At 38.3% G+C, this 19,098-nt stretch overlaps 1 protein-coding gene across 2 annotated transcripts in view; it reads right to left on the bottom strand.

The window, feature by feature from the left end:
- Positions 1-19,098, bottom strand: part of MIPEP (mitochondrial intermediate peptidase) — a 114,658-nt gene that overhangs the window by 71,992 nt on the left and 23,568 nt on the right. For both annotated transcript variants that reach the window (XM_050937230.1, XM_050937231.1), the window contains exons 6-10: positions 18,163-18,345; positions 16,897-17,053; positions 16,414-16,462; positions 15,386-15,446; positions 14,737-14,789 (exon numbers count right to left, since the gene is read on the bottom strand). In XM_050937230.1, coding sequence (XP_050793187.1) covers positions 14,737-14,789; positions 15,386-15,446; positions 16,414-16,462; positions 16,897-17,053; positions 18,163-18,345 — 503 coding nt within the window. The remainder of the gene's footprint in view (positions 1-14,736; positions 14,790-15,385; positions 15,447-16,413; positions 16,463-16,896; positions 17,054-18,162; positions 18,346-19,098) is intronic.

Below are 19,098 nucleotides of genomic sequence, written 5' to 3'. Positions count from 1 at the left end.
CAGGTCTTCATCATGCTGTGGAAACACAAATGCCAAGTTGTGTCTATTTAAACACGAGCCCTGAGTAGGGGACATATATTGGGGAGATTGTGTCTAAGGCATGCACAGTTTCTCCTGATGTTACCATATGCTTATCTGTCCCCCCATATGCAATCTGCTAGACCTGTTAGACAGTTAAAATTCTCATCATGGTATGCTGGTCTCATTCTGAGGCATTGTCAGCAACTGAATCTGCCTATAAAGGCATTTATAAATAAGCTTGGAAGGACTGCATTTTTAAATCGGTAAATATTTATTTCATTGTACACAAAACCAACAAAAATATTTCCAGGAAGGCAAAGAAAGATAAATGCTGCCTGAGAATGTATTAGAATTGGTTTTAGTTTATTCTTTGTTTAACATTTCACAGGAATTTTCAGTGTTTATTACAAAAATTAAAAAACTGGAGTGCCAAAAACTAATTTAACAGTCTTCCAGGTAAATATCAGGGTTAATACTGGGGGATAGGAAGAAAAGTAACAGAGAAAAGTAAGAGTACTAAAAGTAAAAGCAGTTTAATGCTATGGTTTATTTCATGGATGGTCTAAGTTTATTTGGTCCTCCCTCAGCATGAGCTGAACTAGATGACCTCTCAAGGTCCCTTCCAGCCCTATATTTCTATGGTTTTAAGAACTGTATATTAACAGTATGCGCACACACACACACACACACACACACACGTTTCTTCCACTACACTGCCTTTACTTTAACAATCTTTCATTTACACTTATATTAATTATTAATGTAAACACATCTATCTAATGTAATGTATTGGATATCCTTAATGTAATCCGTATTGTCATGTACTTTAATGATCCAAAATTTGAGTGAAAAAAATTCTTTAAAAAAAATGAACCACAGTTTTTGTAAAATCTGGGAATTTTCAGTTAAAAAAAATCAGTAAAAACTGAAGGCTAAGGTCCTTAAGTATGAGGTAAGGCTGGGTTTCTCCATCTGTAAAGGGCCACTGCTAACTAGAAATTTAGTTAATTTTTTAAAAATACTTAAAAAATAATTTCAAATAGTAACTTTACCTTCAAGTGCCTCTGATAATGTTTGTGGTGTTAAAATATAGGGAAAAATGTGATTGTAAGATGTTTATCTCACTTGTTGCTGTGTAAAAGCCCAACAAACTGAGGGTAAAACTACTTACCTACCTACATGGGAGAAACCGTGAAAATGACTATGCACAAAGTGCTGTCAAATACACGAAGTAAATCAACAATGCTTTTTCATCTCCTTTAAACCTTTCAATTAGTTACCTTAGGTAAAAAAAATTCAGACACTACTATGATTTTAAGGTAATGATGCCCCTTAAATTATCCTGTTGGGCCTGTAGGAATAGCAGCATGTACGGTACATACAACAGGATACACTTCCGAAATCCTATAATACAGTGATGCAATAGAGTAAATAATGAACTTAGTTTCCTTGCTTTCATTGTCCATCTTTTAGCAAATTCCCCAAACTCTGCCCCCGATTGTTTTCTAAAGTCAAGGAATTTGCATGTTGTATCAAAATCCATGCCAATAAACCTGAGCTATTTTAATAATGCACTTAATGGCAGAAGATGTGTGTAGAGATTTTCAACAAGAAGTCACAATATATTCTCAAAGAAAGCAGAAATATCAAATACAACAGCTTCTTTGATGTGAAATCCTGCTTTACATTAAAAGATGAACTATAGGAGAAATCTAGACATCTTAAAGTATGTGGCTCAGCACTATTTTTAAAATCTCATGCATTTAACTGATTAAAGAAAATGAACTGACACAATGGGGTGGGGTTATACTTCAAGAACAGTATACATCAAACAAAAAGGCAGTGCTGCTATAAAGAACAAGGATGGAGTGTTTCATTATAAATAATTATTTCTAAGCTTGTATGACTTCACTGAGTCTAAATAAAATGCAAGCTTCTAAAACGGCTTTCATTTAACCTGTTCATTTGGAAAGAAATTAAGACTGTTTTGTGCACCATGACTTTCATCTACTCCATTCAAAATGCTTTTGATAAACTTGGACATTAAAGAATGATGATATTTATTCAAATATCACTAAACATTTGCTCAAATATTTACTAAATATTTACTCAAATATCACTAAACTAAGGACTAAACATTAAGACCTGTAAATCACAAATTAGCTGCTTGGCAAGGCTTGTTATTGGCAGGTGTTAACTGTAACATCTGAAAGATCTGGACATTTTCTCATTTTTCACAACGCTCTTTTTCCCCATTATAATCAATAAAATACAGAAATATAATGTTACTAGCTTTAATATGACAAAAATCTAGGGCTGATTTTTGCTCCCCACAAACATTAAAAGAAAGTTGGAAACAACCTAAGTACAAGATAAAAGGGAGAGGAACCCATGGGGTTAACTAGAAGAGAGATGAAAACAAGGAAAAGCCCCTGCCAATGATCATTATCTGTTATTAAACTCTGACGTTTAAACCTTTACCTGAAGGGAGAGAATTCATAGAATTGGTGATTTTGGGGAGGTTGGCTGGTTTTTTTTTTTACACAGTGTGCTTCCCCACAAGTTGTCAACTATTTTATGTTCTCTTTCTTTTTTGCGTTAATTGTACCTTCAGAGTATTTTGTTAATTCACATAACTGAGCCCTAAAACCAAACTAATTCATTTACAGCGTAAGATTGTTCAGAACTGATGAAAGATCAGTATAAAGAGATCATTCTGATGTATGCTGTGCTTTTTGACCAATTTACCATGTAAGTTATCACTTGACTGCAAATTTACAGTTTTTTATAAATCTGGTTAATGTGGTATGTAACACATACTATGCTTTGCTGATATTACCTTAATTCCTTTAGCTCTTATGAATACAAGGTATCAGACCAAGGAGATACTCAGCAGTAACTGAAACCAAATTATAGATAGCAAAATATTTGTAAGTCAGGTCACATTACTGATATATGGTGGAGTCGCATCTCACATGGGGGTTAGGTTCTAAAGACAGCGCATAAGGTGAAAATCACATATAGTCAAAATTACCCTTGAAAATCCTTTAAATTGCCCATAAAGTACAGTATGCATGGTTTTGTGTACAGTAATATGTATAAATGTATAATGTATACAGTAATGTACAGTATACAATAAAGAGTATATATGCAAAATATAATTTTACAGTACTGTATTTTTAATTATATAAAAGAGAGAGAAAGAGAGAGACGGAAGAATGAAAGAATAAAAAAGGAAAACGGTAAACCTAACCACTCACCATTTCATCCTGGATATTCTTGCTAGTCTACGACGATGATGGCACTATTGGGGGGTCGTCAGGGCTTGATGTCGATCCAGGAGATGATGGGTCAGGCTCATCTGCTGCTGGCTGTTTTTTCTTGAAAAACATGGTGATAGACAACTGTTGCTTTTGTCTGTTGAGCTGCTCAAACATTTCTTGATGCGGTCTCAAATCATCTGTAATACGACGTGTGATTTTGAGGCTTCGTTCTATAGAGGGATTGTATTCAGAAATTAAATCATTCAAGTGTTTCGCTGCTTGGAACACTTCAGCAAATTTATGAAGATTCCAACTTGCTGGCTCTTCCTGTTCATTGTCATCATCTTTGTCTCTTGTAGATGATGTTATCAGTTCCTCTAACTCTTCATTAGTCAATGTTTCTCTAAGGCTCTCAATTAATTCTTCAATTTCTTCCTCAAGGATGTCAATGAAGCCATCACCACCCACTTGCCTGGCCACCTGAACAATGAGTTTCACTTCTTTGTCAATGTCGGGAAACCCTTAGAATCATTCACACATTCTTTCCGTAGGTTTCGCCAACATGCATTGACTATTTCAGGCTTGACTGCATCCATTGCCTGTTTAATATAAGTGATGCAATCAGCAATGTTGAAGGACTTCCAAAACTCCATCACATTAAGATTGGGATCAGCATCCACAGCACTACATATCCGTGAGAATGTAAGCCTCGTGTACGTGGCCCTGAAACAGCGAGGCCTTGGTCCAGAGTTTGGAGGATGGAGGTGGTATTTTTGGGGGGGGGGAGGGAAGATGACTTCAACATCATTATATGCAAACCGGAGTGCCTCAGGATGGCCAGGAGCATTGTCTACGATCGGCAACACCTTTCTCTTTGAGGTACTGCTTGACCAACGGAATGAAACACTTGTGGAACCAATCCAGAAACAATAATGCCGTCACCCAAGCCTTTTTATTTGATTGCCAGAACACAGGCAGGAGATTTCTGTTCTTGCCTTTTAGGGCACGGGGATATGCAGCCCTATAGAGCAAGCCCAGCTTTATTAAATGCCCAGCTGCATTGTCACAAAACAACACAAGCACACAGTCTTTAGCTGCTTTGAAGCCAGGGGCTTGTCTCTGTGATTTTGAAATGTAAGTGTGGTTGGGCATTTTTTTCCAGAAGAGCTCAGTCTCGTCAGCATTAAAAACTTGTTCCAGAAGATAGGCCTTTTCTTCTATGATTTTCTTTAATTGTTTGGGGTAGGCTTTTGCTGCCTCTTCATCAGCAGATACAGCTTCACCAGTAGTCTGCATGTTTTTGAGGTTGAAGCAGTTCCTAAAACTGTTAAGCCAACATTGGCTGGCTTTGAATTCCTTCTCATCAGAAGGCTGTCCCTCTTCGGCAGGAGGTTTGAACAGCGCGTAGAGCCTGAGAGTATTTTCTCGCAATGTGTTGCAATTGAAAGGCACACAATTATGCTTCATGTCTTCCAGCTGTAAGTGTAATGCCTTTTGAGTCTTCACTAAAGGCTTATCATGCACCTGGCTCATCACCTTAGCAGTTATTGGAGCCCTTTATGCCACAGCTTAACAAATTTCTCTCTCTCAAATCTTGATGGCACGGATCCTAGATTCGTTGCACCCATATTTACGTGCCATGTTGGAGACCGACATACCGTCTCTCAGTAAGTCCAATACAGCCAGTTTTTCCTCCAGCATTGGAACAGATCACTGTTTCTTTGGTTAAACACCAGATGAAGTAGTTGGCTTGCGTTTAGGAGCCATGTTGTATGAAAAATACGTATCTTTAAACACCAGAATCAGACTCAGCATGGCGAGATGCTCACACTATGAGAGGCACACAGGAACTGAGACCGACTGAGCGAACAGCAGATTCACATCTCCCATCTCACGCTCACTCCTGGGCATATGCTCATTGCATGCGTATAGCTGAATTTGCGTAAGTTAAATGCGCGTATGATGCGACTCCACTGTACTTCAAAACATTTATACAACCAACTAACAGCACATCATACAGTAAACAACTGAATAACAAGCCTGAATATATTTCCTTATCCCTTCACTTAGCTAGATAAAGTCACAATATGCATGTTTACTGGAAACTCCTGATCCTGTCTGGAAAATACACAGTACTTTTTTTTTTTTTTTTTTTAATAGAGAAAATCCTGACAGTTAATTTAACATGCCACGTCCACTAATCTAGACACTGACAAGTTGGGTGCTTTACTTCAATGCACAGAGGCAGATAATGAGATTTCAGTCATATCCTTGAACACGGTCTACTCAAGACAGGTGCTCAGATCTAGCAGTGATGGATGCAGTACAAATGCCTAAACAGTTTTGGAACGTTCTGTCTCTGTGAGGTGGTAACCTTGCAGAATTGTGACTTCCTGTTTCTTTTAAACCTTATGTTACTCTTGAATTTTAAGTTTCTAGCTAAACAGGACAAGTGAGAGTTTTACCACATTTTCCTTCACGTGGGGTGGGGGTCAATATGTTTTTTAGGGTACATTTAAAAGCAATCCCTCTAAAACGGCTGATTCTCTTCAGCATGGGAGCTCTCTCCCCAGGCTACCCAAACCAGAAATGGTAAAAAACAGAAAAAAGGAGAAACATCTTGAAGCGCTCCTTGAGCAGTTCTCGCTCTCTTGCTTCATCAAGAGCCAGAAGCTTTCTCTATACCAACGCTCAGAATGCCAGGAAGTAATTTCCTGAATCCGAGGGAGAGCCTTTGACAGTTACTAGCTCTCCCTGAAAAGTCAAAGATTTATCCACAGTTATATCCAGGCATCTTGGTATTTTCCCTTCCACTGTGGAAAAGTAGGAAATCCTTTTTACTCTTAGTGAAGCAAAAAGCCTGACTTCAGAGCTCACAAGAAGGCTAGAGGAAGGGCCAAGTTATTTTAGTAACTTCTATATAGCTAGTTTCCCTGGGATACAAAATTTCTCCAGTTACTTGGTTAGCTTCCACTTTCTCCATAGTGGGAACAGACTTCCTTCATAATTAATATATTCATCCCTAATTCCACCTGGTTTATCCCTAAAGTCCCACAGATAGCGGTCACCATAGAGGGCAAAGAAATACAAGTTTGTCAGTGTCCACATTTAGACACAAATTTAATTTATCACAACCTCAAAAAAACGAGTCAGAGTCCCCACCCGCAGCCCTCCAAAAAAAAACCAGCCCAGACTGGTAAGTAACTTTTGCTGGCAAAACAGGGCAAGCGACAATTATGTCAACATTCAGCCGTTCTCCCAGGCATGACCTATCGATATTACCTAGAAGAACTCAGTGAAACTATTCATGTGCATAAGTCTTTGCAGGATCAGCCCCTTAGGGAGTACGTCTACTATTATTAGCACTGGCTGAGATATACTGTCATCATTTACTTAACGTTACGGTATTTTTCTGCACTAAAACTTAGTCATAATATTATATTTTATAAGATACACATTAGACAATTTCTTACTTGTCTGAGGTGAAGCATGTTCTAGCAATCACTGTTTTATTACCTCTATGTTGCCAAAATTCTTGAGGTTCTCCTAATTATTCTATCTTCTTATAAGACACTGATAATACACATTTCAGACTTCTGCCTCCAACGTCTGTTAAATATACACGTATACTCATTCTACCATCTTTGCCATTTAAGCTCTGGGTACAAAAACATTCAACTGACAAATGTGTTTTTAAAGCTAAAGACAATATTTTTAAAATGAATTTTCTTAAAAATATATTAAGCAAACTATCCTGTTTCTGCCTGGTAGGAGACCTATGCTTTTGAAGTGGGATCAAGTTTCCAGGGAAAAGACTGGATGAAAGCTGAGAAAAACAACTTGATTGTGGACAGATGAACTGGGAGTGAGAAGCGTTTGTTCTGCATGTGAGTCTGGAGCTCCTCCTGATGTTCAGTCTACAATATAGCACCTATGTTCACTTTATTGACAATTAACAATAGCAAAAACAATGACTGAAAACAGGGACAAACTGATACAATATAAATTGTATTCCATTTTATTATTAATATACTGGCTCAAACTGATCAGGATGTATGATATTCTGCAGAGGAGAGGGATGAAGGCACCTAATTTTAATTATCAAGCTTCTTAAAATTAAGGATGAAGTTCCATCTGAATTTATCTAGACAAATGTCCCTAGTACTACATGAAGTTAAAAGAAAACATATCTATTAAAAGGAATTTAAGGAGGTGTCATTTTACAGATAGCATGGTGACTAAAGGGAATGCAATTCTAGTTGAAGTGATGGATTCAAGTAGTATTAGTGTATTTAAGTAAAACTCGCGATGATTGAGGAATAAGTTAAATAAGGATCAGACTGCGTCACCCTCAAGAAGAAGAGTGCTGCACTCCATCATTAGTTCCAACAGTTCCTAAAGGACTAGTTTAAGAGCAAGGTACTAATCAACATTAGTAAAGATAGCACAATAGGTTCTAAAAAATCAATCAATATTGTGCTTGGGACCCCATCGCTTTTTGGGATCTCAGGAAAGAATTTTTTCCACTGACAGTGCTTTCTCCTCCCCTCACAACAGTATATAACTTGTATGTTTTGGTTTCCCTTCTTGCCACACAAAAATTGTTTGTCAAAGCCTAAGAATATATAGAATAGAATCAGCACAGTTGATTTCTAACCATTCCAGACATGTTAGGGCCATGGCTGGCTTTTCTTTCTAACTAAGTTAATGATACAAAATATTATTCAAGACTACAAATCTCAAATCACATGAACAACAGTGAAAGAAAATATATTGCACACTGTAACAAAAGTTAAAACAATGTAATAGGAAACAGTTTTTTTATTTACTTATTTCAAAAGGGATTTTTGTACTTTTTCTTCCCTTTGCTGGCTGTTAAGCAATACATGCCTACTTCAACAAATGGGAAAATTGCTTACTAAACAATTAAAAACCTGTGTTGTCATCTTATATTTAGCTTGTAAGCACTCTGGGGCATGGACTGTCTTTGCTGTGCAGACATAACAGACAATGAAGACCTGAACACACACACACACACTACATATAAAATATGTTTTGGTTAAAGATGAGTACATGTAATCTTTAACCAAAACCTATTTTATTCAGAAAAGCAAAAATAGTCATTTGGGATTAAATTCATCCAAGTGTGGACCTTCCAATAAACACTCAAGACTAGACCAACACCTAAAATATTAATGCGTCACCGGAAAGAACAAAAAATGAAACAAACAACAAGCCAGAGTACTATCAGACTAGAATGACTACCTCACTAGAGCAAGATCTGCAAAGCTAAAGCAGTCTCTTATTAAATAAAGAACCTGGACGAATAAACTGGGAGTGTAACCTGGAAGACAAGGCACAGTAAAAACTGAAAGAGGAACAACTATGCAACCGATGTGGAACACAGACTGAAATGGAAATATTTTCTATTGCAACATCCAAAACTATTACAGGGTGCACAAATTATAGACTGCTTCAAATCATCAGAAAGGATAAAATATTTTTATCATAAAGTACTGAGGAACTTGTGCAGAACCCTGAGTGAAAGGAGAGATGATGGCAAAAATAGTTTCAGGATAGGTAATAATTGATGACTGAATCAGAAATCAACAATCATAACAAATAGCCACAAAATGGTTAAAGCTCAGACACACTGTGAAACTCTGATGGGCTAGGTACCTCTACGTACCTGACGTGCAGCCAGGCCTACAAAGAAAATTACTGAAGTGAACTGGAGACAACAGTCTTGCAGAGGGGACTCCAAAAAGGTTGGGGGCAGAGGTAAGGCACACTATCGAGCAGAGAGAAGACATTCAGAAGGGTCATGTAAGAGGGCAGTGCTCGTTCTTATAGCCTGTAAAGTTTTGGTGCAAATACTTTAATGTGACAGGTTGGGTCACAGAAACCCCCTTGGGATTGTCACCTGATGTGCTGGGACTACCTCTGAGCCCATTTTCCCTGCCAGCGTGGGTCTTCAGAACCTTGCCTTGTTTGAGCCAGACACACCTGCCTGCTGCAAACACAGATTCAGGTATTAACCACGTCCCCCACAAGCTGCAGGCTTAACTGAAAACAGCTTAAGAAGTGCTCCTGTCTCCAACACTCAGATACCCAGCTCCCAGTGGGGTCCAAACCCCAAATAAATCCATTTTACCCTGTATAAGTTTTATACAGGGTAAACTCATAAATTGTTTGCCTTCTATAACACTGATAGAGAGATATGCACAGCTGTCCCCCCCAGGTATTAATACTTGCTCTGGGTTAATTAATAAGTACAAAATGATTTTACTGAATACAAAAAGTAGGATTTAAGTGGTTCCAAGTAATAACAGACAGAACAAAGTAAATTACCAAGCAAAATAAAATAAAACACTCAAGTCTAAGCCTAATACAGCAGGAAACAATGCAGGTAAATCTCACCCTCAGAGATGTTCCAACAAGCTTCTTTGACAGACTAGCCTCCTTCTAGTCTGGGCCCAGTCCTTTCCCCTGGTACAGTCCTTGTTCCAGCTCAGGTGTTAGCTAGGGGATGTCTCATGACTGCAGCCCCTTTGTTCTGTTCCACGCCCTTAGATAGCTTTGGCATAAGGCAAGAATCCTGTATCTCTCTCTGGGTCCCCACCCCTCCTTCTAAATGGAAAAGCACCAGGTTAAAGATGGATTCCAGTTCAGTTCACATGATCACATGTCACTGTAAGACTTCATTACCCACTTGCCAGCATACAGGTATACAGAAAGACTTACAAGTAAACAGAGCCATCTACAGTCAACTATCCTCGTTAATGGGAGCCATCAAGATTCCAAACCCCCATTAATGGCTCACACTTTGCATAATTACAGTAGGACCTCAGAGTTATATTTCATATTTCTAGTTTCAGATACAAGGATACATTCGTACAAATAGCATGAATACATACAGAAGAACATAATCATATTTACACTCATAAGCATATTTCTATAAGGCATTTTGGGGTGCAATGTCACACTTAGTTCCATGCAAAAGTCTAATCACTAATATTCTATGATAAGGGAATGAATTTCACTCTTTGGGTCTGATTCCCCATTGTCAGGTACTTTGTCTAGTCATTCCCCTTTATACAGTGATCTGGCAGTATTTTAAACCTACCTTGCATAAGTGAAAGTTACTACAGAAGGAGCAGGGCAGTGGAGGATTCATAGATTCACAGGTAAAACCAGAAGGACTGTGATCATCTAATCTGATGACCTTCTGTATAACACATTTTAGGACTTCACTGAATTACCTATTTGAACTACAGCATATCTTTGAGTAACACATCCAATCTTCATTTAAAAATTGTCAGTGATGGAGAATCCATCACAACCCTTGGTAAATTGTTCCAGTGGTTAATTACATTCACGGTTGAACAACTGAGCCTTATTTCCAGTCTGAATTTGTCTACCTTCAACTTCCCGCCTCTGGATCCTGTTATACCATATGCTAGGTTGAAGAAACCATTATCAGGTTGTTGTTCCCCGTGTAGGTACTTATGATGATATATGATCAGGCCCTGAGTGCAGTATTTTTACTAGAAAACTATATGAGGTGGAAAAATGCCACCTACTTTTGTGTAAAATTCAACCAATTGAGCAAAACAGCGATGAGCTTCACCAGGAACAATGTTTTTTCTCACAATACAAAAATGGGCAGGATAATCTATTTGTGACCAACATCATCACATTTTTATCTGTTCAGTCTCAGATTGGTAAACATGATTTTCAAAACATACTTGACTCCGAAATACATTTAACCTATCATTTAAATCAGATTCTGTACTAGATGACTGGAGGATAGCTAATGTAACACCAATTTTTTAAAAGGGCTCCCGAGGTGATCCTGGCAGTTACAGGCAAGTAAGCCTAACTTCAGTACCAGGCAAATTCACTGAAACTATAGTGAAGAACAGAATCGTCAGACACATAGACGAACATGATTTGCTGGGGAAGAGTCAACATGGCTTTTGTAGAGGAAAACCATGCTTCACAAATTTATTAGAATTCTTGGAGGGGGTCAACAGACTTGGACAAGGGTGAGCCAGTGGATACAGTGTACCTGGACTTTCAGAAAGTATTTAACAAGATCCCTCAGCAAAGGCTCATAAGCAAAGTAAGCAGTCATGAGATAAGATCCTCTCATGAATAACAGAGTAGGAATAAATGGTCAATTTTCAAAAATGGAGGGAGGGGTAAACAGTGGTGTCCCCAGGAATCAGTACTAGGACCAGTGCTGTTCAACATAAGAACAGCCATACTGAGTCAGACCAAAGGTCCATGTAGCCCCATATCCTGTCTTCCAACAGTGGCCAATGCCAGGTGCTTCAGAGGGAATAAAAAGAACAGGTAATCATCAAATTATCCATCCTCTGTCGCCTGTGACACTGCATCCCATATTCTTCATAGTTGTATGATAACACGATTACGACATAATTATGATGCATTTTGTACAAGATATGTCTTGTGAGATGTCTATGGAAAAGTTATGATGTGCTCAATATAATTATCCTATTTGTATGCATGTATCATTTTTGTATTTGAAGTTATTAATATTGATTATGTATTTGTATTTCAGATGTAGTTACACCTGGGTGACACCAGCTAGGCAAGATGCTTCCAGTCTAGACTGCTGGTTGTGAATGGCCTATTCAAGGTAATGGGCCATTAGGAGAAGCTTATCCCCTACCTGGCGAGCCTTCCTGGAAATGCTCCAGACAGCCTATGGATGATGGCTGCTATCACGCAGCAAGACATGCAAGGGCATGTAACCAGACCAAATGACACTGAACTCCATTTTGGTACCTATGTTCTTCCACAAGCTGGACTAGAAACTGAACTTCAAACAAAGGATACCCGCCATATAGAAAAGCTATATCAGGTGGGGAGTGACATCATCTCTGGGCCTCACTCCCCGTACAAGAAAACTCTGGAAACACCTGAGGAACAAAGACTGAACTGGGGAAAATCCTGGGCCCAGGCTACAGGGATTTCTAGCCTGTGTATGGAAACTTGGTGGACTGCTTATATTGTCAGTCAGGGTGAGAAACTGCTAATTCAAATCCTATCCCTCTAGTATGTTAGACTTAGTTTGTATTTTTGTTCATTTGCTTGGTAATCTGCTTTGATCTGTTTGCTATCACTTGTAATCATTTAAAATCTATCTTTTTATAGTTAATACACTTGTTTTATATTTTATGTAAACTAATGTGCCTTTAAATGAAGTGTCTGGGGAAAATCTCAGCTTGGTTAACACAAGCTTGTTGTGCATCTCTTTCCCACACAGAGGGGAGAGCAAATTATATTAATGAGCTTACTTTGCCCAGGTCCCTGTCCAGTGTCAGACGTTATAATTCTGGGTTTATACTCCAGCAGGGGTGCAAGGCAGGAGGAGCTGGGAAATTGGCTGTCTGCCCTTGAGTGGCTTAGGTGAAGCATGCAGGTAACTCAGTTGGATGTGTGGTGCCACCTGCTGTTGTGTTGGGTGATAACAGGGCCTGGTGAGGCTGGTTGTAAATCTCCAACAAAGCAGCGTGAGAGAAGCCTGCCCAGGTCGGGGTTTAGAGCCCATAGCTCCCAGACTGCACCCCGGGAGGGGACAACCCGTTACATCACCCATTCCCAGCTCTTGACAAACAGAGGCTAGAGACACTATCCTTCACATTCATAAACGAGCTGGAAAAAGGGATAAACAGTGAGGTGACAAAACTAGCAGAAGATACAAAACTACTTAAGGTAGTTAAGTTCAAAGCAGACTACGAAGAGTTACAAAAAGCTCTCTCAAAACAGGGTGACTTGGCAACAAAATGACAGATGAAATTCACAGTTGATAAATGCAAAGCAATGCATGTTGGAAAACATAATCCCAACTATACATACAAAATAATGGCATCTAAATAGGCTGTTACCACTCATGAAATATCTTGGAGTCATTGTGGATACTTCTCTGAAAACATCCACTCAATGTGCAGCAGCAGTCCAAAAAACTAAGAGAATGTTAGGAACCATTAGGAAATGGATAGATAAGACAGAAAATATCTTAATAATGCTATATAAAGCCATGGTACGCCCACACTTTGAATACTGTGTACAGTTCTGATCACTCTACCTCAAAAAAGATATTAGAAATGTAAAAGGTACAGAGAAGGGCAACAAATATGATTAAGAGTATGGAACAGCTTCAAATGAGGAGAGACTGAAAAGGCTGTGACTTTTCATCTTGGGGAAAAAGAGACAACTGGTGGGGGGAAGGGTAATGATAGAGGTTTATAAAATCATGAATGGTGTGGAGAAAGTGAATAAAGAAGTGTTATTTACTTCTTCACAAAACACAAGAATAAGGGGTCATCCAATGAAATTAGTAGGCAGCAGGTTTACAACTAACATAAGGAAGTACTTCTTCACACAATGCACACTCAACCTGTGGAACTCGTTGCCAGGGGATGTTGTGAAGGCCAAAACTATAATGGGAGTTTAAAAAAGAATTAGCTAAGTTTGTGTAGGATAAGTCCATCGATGCAATCCCATAGTCTGGGTGTCCTTAGTCTCTGACTACCCAAAGTTGGGAGTGGACATGAGTGGATGGAACACTCAATGACTGCCTGTTGTGTTCAGTCCCTCTGAAGCACCTGGCATTGGCCACTGTCAGAAGACAGGATACTGGGCTAGATGGACCATTGGTCTGACCCAGTATGGTTGTTCTTATGTTAATATAGATCATTAACCCTTATCCATTGGAAGCCCTAATGTGTTTCCACAAAGCCTGTGTTTGGGATTGGCTTAGATCTGAAATGGGGAATTTAGACACTTGGAAATATATGCATATACAGATTTCTGATCGCCTCCATAGTGCAATTATAATTTCAGCTTTCTGGTAGGTGAATACTGGAGCATTCTGAAACATTGCTTTCACATTGAGAGGCAGCTGGTATAGAAGAATGAGAAGAGAGTTGATAATCAGAAGCCCAGATTTCTGACCCCTTTTCCTGAGGCTTGGAGCAAATCACTTCAACTATACCTGTTTCCCTCATGCAAAAGAAAGGTGAATGCAGACTTTGCATTCAATGGCCATTATGATTATTTTACACTATTGCATTAAGCTAAGATATATTACACAATAAACGTTAATAAACAATATTAAGTTGAGTAAGAAATCTATCTGTTCTGAAACTGGTTACTTCATTATCTCATATCCCCAAAGAGGTTCGATATTTGGCTTTACAGACAAAAAAGAAGAGGGAATAGACGGAAACACTGATAGGCATTGCAGCTGTAGAGAAGAATATCAACCGCCCCTACTGATACTCATCATTTTTATCTTATTAAAGCACAGACTTATAGAAAGAAATCCTGTGTATATTTATGGATTCCATTACCCCTGTTGCAAAGGCTTGGAATGAACACTCTCACATTCACACTGCTAGCACATACCTAAGGAACTTACCTCTCAGCACGCAGGACACCACTGTAATAGGGATGATCCCAAGGCATCAATTTCTGAAACATAAGATTTCAATTTGTAATTACCACAATGAAAACCAAGTGAATCAAAGACAGATCTCACTTTCTTTACATAACTCAGTATGTTTATCACTTCTATAGTCACAGCACTCTAAAATGTAATGGAAAGCATCTGACTCCCAAATTCATAAACCTTAAACTAGGGATTATGAGCCAGATTTTCAAAAGCGGATATGTAAAGAAAACCTATTCACATGCAAAAATCAAGGTTTGAGTGTGGAAGGATCAGGCACGACACCAGGAAAATTGGGAATGCACACTTCTAAAAAAATAAAGGGCCATATTTTAAAAATTAAAAACATGTTTAACATGCTCAAAACCAATCACTATATTTTCCACCTTAGTTTTTGGTTATCACATGCATCATTCTGTTAAAACCAATAGCTGATGGTTGGTTTTAATACTAGAAATAGCTATTTAAAACCAAAACGATCTGAAACTAAAAGAGCATGTATCTATCAACATGCAATTCATATTACAATTGTAAAGACTGAAATTATTTTCCTCATCTGATGCCAGGTTAGTTCATATTATATAAAATCAAAAGAAAATAAATGCACAATATAACTTACTGAATTTTGGGGATTTAGTTTCTTCTTCATCCCTTCCATCATTTCAAAATCTTTTAGAGTTCTGTAAAAAAGAATTTCACCCTTAAAGTTTTAATTAAAGGGTATTTTAGCCAGTATAGTACAGTATAATGGCAATTGATGTTTTATTGTCTGTAATAAATAGGGTGACCAGACAGCAAATATGAAAAATCTGGATGGGGTTTGGGGTAATAGAAGCCTATATAAGAAAAAGACCCAAAAATTGGGACTGTCCCTATAAAATCGGGACATCTGGTCGCCCTAGTAATGTACAGTATAAATGCATACCCTACTACTACCAAGTGCCTATGATGCGTCAGAGTTAGGCTGTGATCACAGGCAGCTCATCCACTCTGCTCCGCCCACTTCAGGTACTCTCAAGGTCTTACTTTTCCCTCTCCTTCTCTCCCAAACAATCCTGCTGCCCCATTTCCCCCTCAACCTCTATATTCGTGTTCAACCACAATTCCACTCCTCATGATGACGATTCTTTTTGCACTGGAGGAACCATAGGGGGTAGGGTAGGATGAGCAGCTTTGTGTGGGGAAAATCAGGGGTGATAATGGACGTAGGGCATATGGAGGGGAAGCCCACTGCTTTAGTACTTGATCGGTGGGTCCCTGTGAGGCTACCTGGGCTCCCTAGAATTTTTGTTTTCACTCTTAAGTACTCTGTAATCTCCTTTTACAGTAGGAGTCACACCAGAACTGTGGATTACACTCAAAAAAAATCTGGAGAATGACTTATTTCCTATTTCTATTTCCCACCATACGTGGCAGTACGACAATATATACACTTGTTAATCTTTACATCATGCTGTTTAATTTAATATAAGAAAGTTAATACTTTAATCAAGATCTGAGAGAAATTAATATTTCAGTAATAACCTTAGAGGAATTTTTTAAATGCTCAAATTATTGGTAACCGGAGTCTTGTCTTGCATCAAAAGACCTATGTTTTTGAAATTAAAATGGGATTTTTTTAAATAAGTAAATGAAAAATAGACTCACCGTTGAAACAATCTTTCAGAAAGTGTTTCAAGAAATTGCATTACCTTCTCTGAAAACATGAAATGAAGGGAAATTACTAAACAAAATGATGATGTCATTTAAATATATTAGTTCACATCAAGAAGTAAACAATATTTCCTTCCTAGAGCAAGCCTAATTTTAACTTATCTACTGAAATGATGACACAGAGATCAGAAACTGTACATGTATATCAAGGCAAAATCAGATGTGATAATCATGGCTTTTAGTTACCTAAGCCATGAACATCGAGTAGTGAATTGTGTAGATTACAGTAACTGTTCAAATTAATATTCGCTCTTATTGAAAAATATAAGTATTTCAGATGACAACATATAACTAAAATAAGACTCTCCAGTGCAACAACTGGGTTGTATTAACAGCTGACAAGTTAAACTACCTACATTTATCCTCATGCCTGACACAAGTCACATCTTATCATTTCTGAACATACATGTACTTTACCTGGAGTTCTGGCCATTGTTCCCTGAAGAGCCCTGTGGGCAAAGGTGTTATAGCCAACTAACTGTGCCAGATGGTTTCTGCTGGTAAGCAGTTCCTCTAAGCAGCGCAGTTGCTCAGCGTTTGGGTAAAGAAAAATTTTATAAGCAGCTTCTCGTACCTAACACCAGAAGAAAAGAAATGGTCTCATAATAGCATAATTCACAAACGAAACAGTTCTATTCCTCCCAAACCAATGAAAGGCCAGGTATCACAACGCTTTCAGATTAAGCAACCTTTTATATAAAGTCTATCTAAAAAAGAACAGCAATGATATTTTCCTGTTACTCATTAGAAAAAGCGATGACAGCCGGCCTGCTTTCCCTCTTAATAATTGTGTTCTTCTTACAACCCTTGACAAGCTCATCCAATAACATCAGGTGTATGTACCAACTGGTGGAACACAAAACAACATTTCACCATATGTAGATTTTATTTATGGAAGAGGACACTATTTAAACAAGCCCTGTTCCACCCTACCATATTATCCTCTGCATTTTTAAGTGTCTAACACAAAATTAATATGAGAAAAAGCAAAAAACAACTCTAAACTTCAATTTGGATGGCAACGCTGCTGAACAACAACTACATGAAATCATCATTATTAAAACACTTGGATGTGAATTTTTCTCATTAAACTGACAAGTTACATACTGAATTCTACACCTGTACTAGAAAAATACAAAAAACTTGAAGAATAGAACTTATCAGTATCCAGAAAGGGTAAAAGTAACATGTTTAAAAACCATTTTCTGCCTTTAGAGCAATTACTTGACTACATAAACTGAAGATTCTAAAGTGGTGTGACAATTTCTTTCCTGAAACTCAGGTTTGGACCCACACCCAGAAAAATGGGCGCCATTCCAGACAGGTTTTAAACTGGAAATTTAAATTTAGAAAGATGCTATAAGGGAAATTCAGTAAAGAATGGGGGTAAGATTTTGAGCGTTTAAAAATAGTCTTGGTAACGTGTGTTCAGCTATTTTCCTTAGTTTACCCTGATGAATATTAACAGCCTTACGTGAAACAGTCTGAAAAGGTATTATTAATGCTTTTGCTCTAACTGAAGTCTTTTGAGAAAAGCATTCACAGAGAGCACTAAAAATCTTAACCCTCAGTTCCTATTTTCTGTTTTTAGCTGTTGGCACGCTTGTGTCATCTAGTGTCAAAATCACTGAGATGCACCTTTGTATTAAAGGATGTGCTACAGAAAACTTAGACAATACATACCAGATCATCAGAACAGTCTGCATGCAGACCAGCGATTTGTATGTAATTGCCTTCAACTGCAAAGTTATAGCGAATGTGTTCTGGTAAAATATGCTTGTCAATCTTGTTGGGCAGATGAGCTCCAATAAGAAACTGATTACATAAATCCAATATTTTGATGTTGAGGTCCACTGCCTTTTTACGCTGTAATTAGGAAAAATAAAGCAAAAGATACACATTCACTTAAAATACAGTACAAGTAGCTCTCAGTTTTCCACAGTATTAAGCTATGTTTGCACAACTAAATCAAATCATGATTATTCCCAGCAAATACTTACCTACTTAGGATCAGGCATATGACATTAAAGAAATCCTAATTTAGGGCTGATCCTGTGCAACTGAAGTCAATGGGAGCCATACTACCGTCTTCAGTGAGAACGATATCAGGTGGGATTGTTGGGAGTCTGACAGAGGGAAGAAAACTGATGAGGGAAATGAGTAGAAGGGGGAAAGGACAGTTAGCAGGAGGAATGAAAAGGAAAAATAAGCACAATGTGCAGAAATGTGAGAGAAACTGGGATCGTTGAAGAGCTGTAGTGATAAAAGGGGGCAAAATGTAGTGTGACTAACAACCAGTGGCAACACAAGTGAGAAACATAAGATCATTCTAGTTGCTGTTGTATCCATGTGAATGGAGGAAAAGACTGCTGAGTCCATCGTTTTGGGTGTCTTTCTAGGTCCAGGAGCAGAGAGGTTGGAAGGCCCTGAATTCCTCTTGCATTCCTGCCTGTAGCTGACTGACTGCTTTAGGGAAGGAGCCTTGATAGCCCTGGAGTTTTCATAGCCTGCCCCATGCAAGCTTCTCCTAGTAGCTAACATTGTTCCCCATGTGAAGGATAAAGGGCAAGTTGCTGGGCCAGGTGGCCCCAGGTAGATACCTCTGAGTTCACTGAAGGA

Source organism: Gopherus flavomarginatus, chromosome 1 (genome assembly GCF_025201925.1).
Source record: "Gopherus flavomarginatus isolate rGopFla2 chromosome 1, rGopFla2.mat.asm, whole genome shotgun sequence".
Classification (NCBI taxonomy): domain Eukaryota; kingdom Metazoa; phylum Chordata; order Testudines; family Testudinidae; genus Gopherus; species Gopherus flavomarginatus.
The sequence above is the reverse complement of the archived record's forward strand: the minus strand, read 5'-3'. Positions and strand labels throughout refer to the sequence as shown.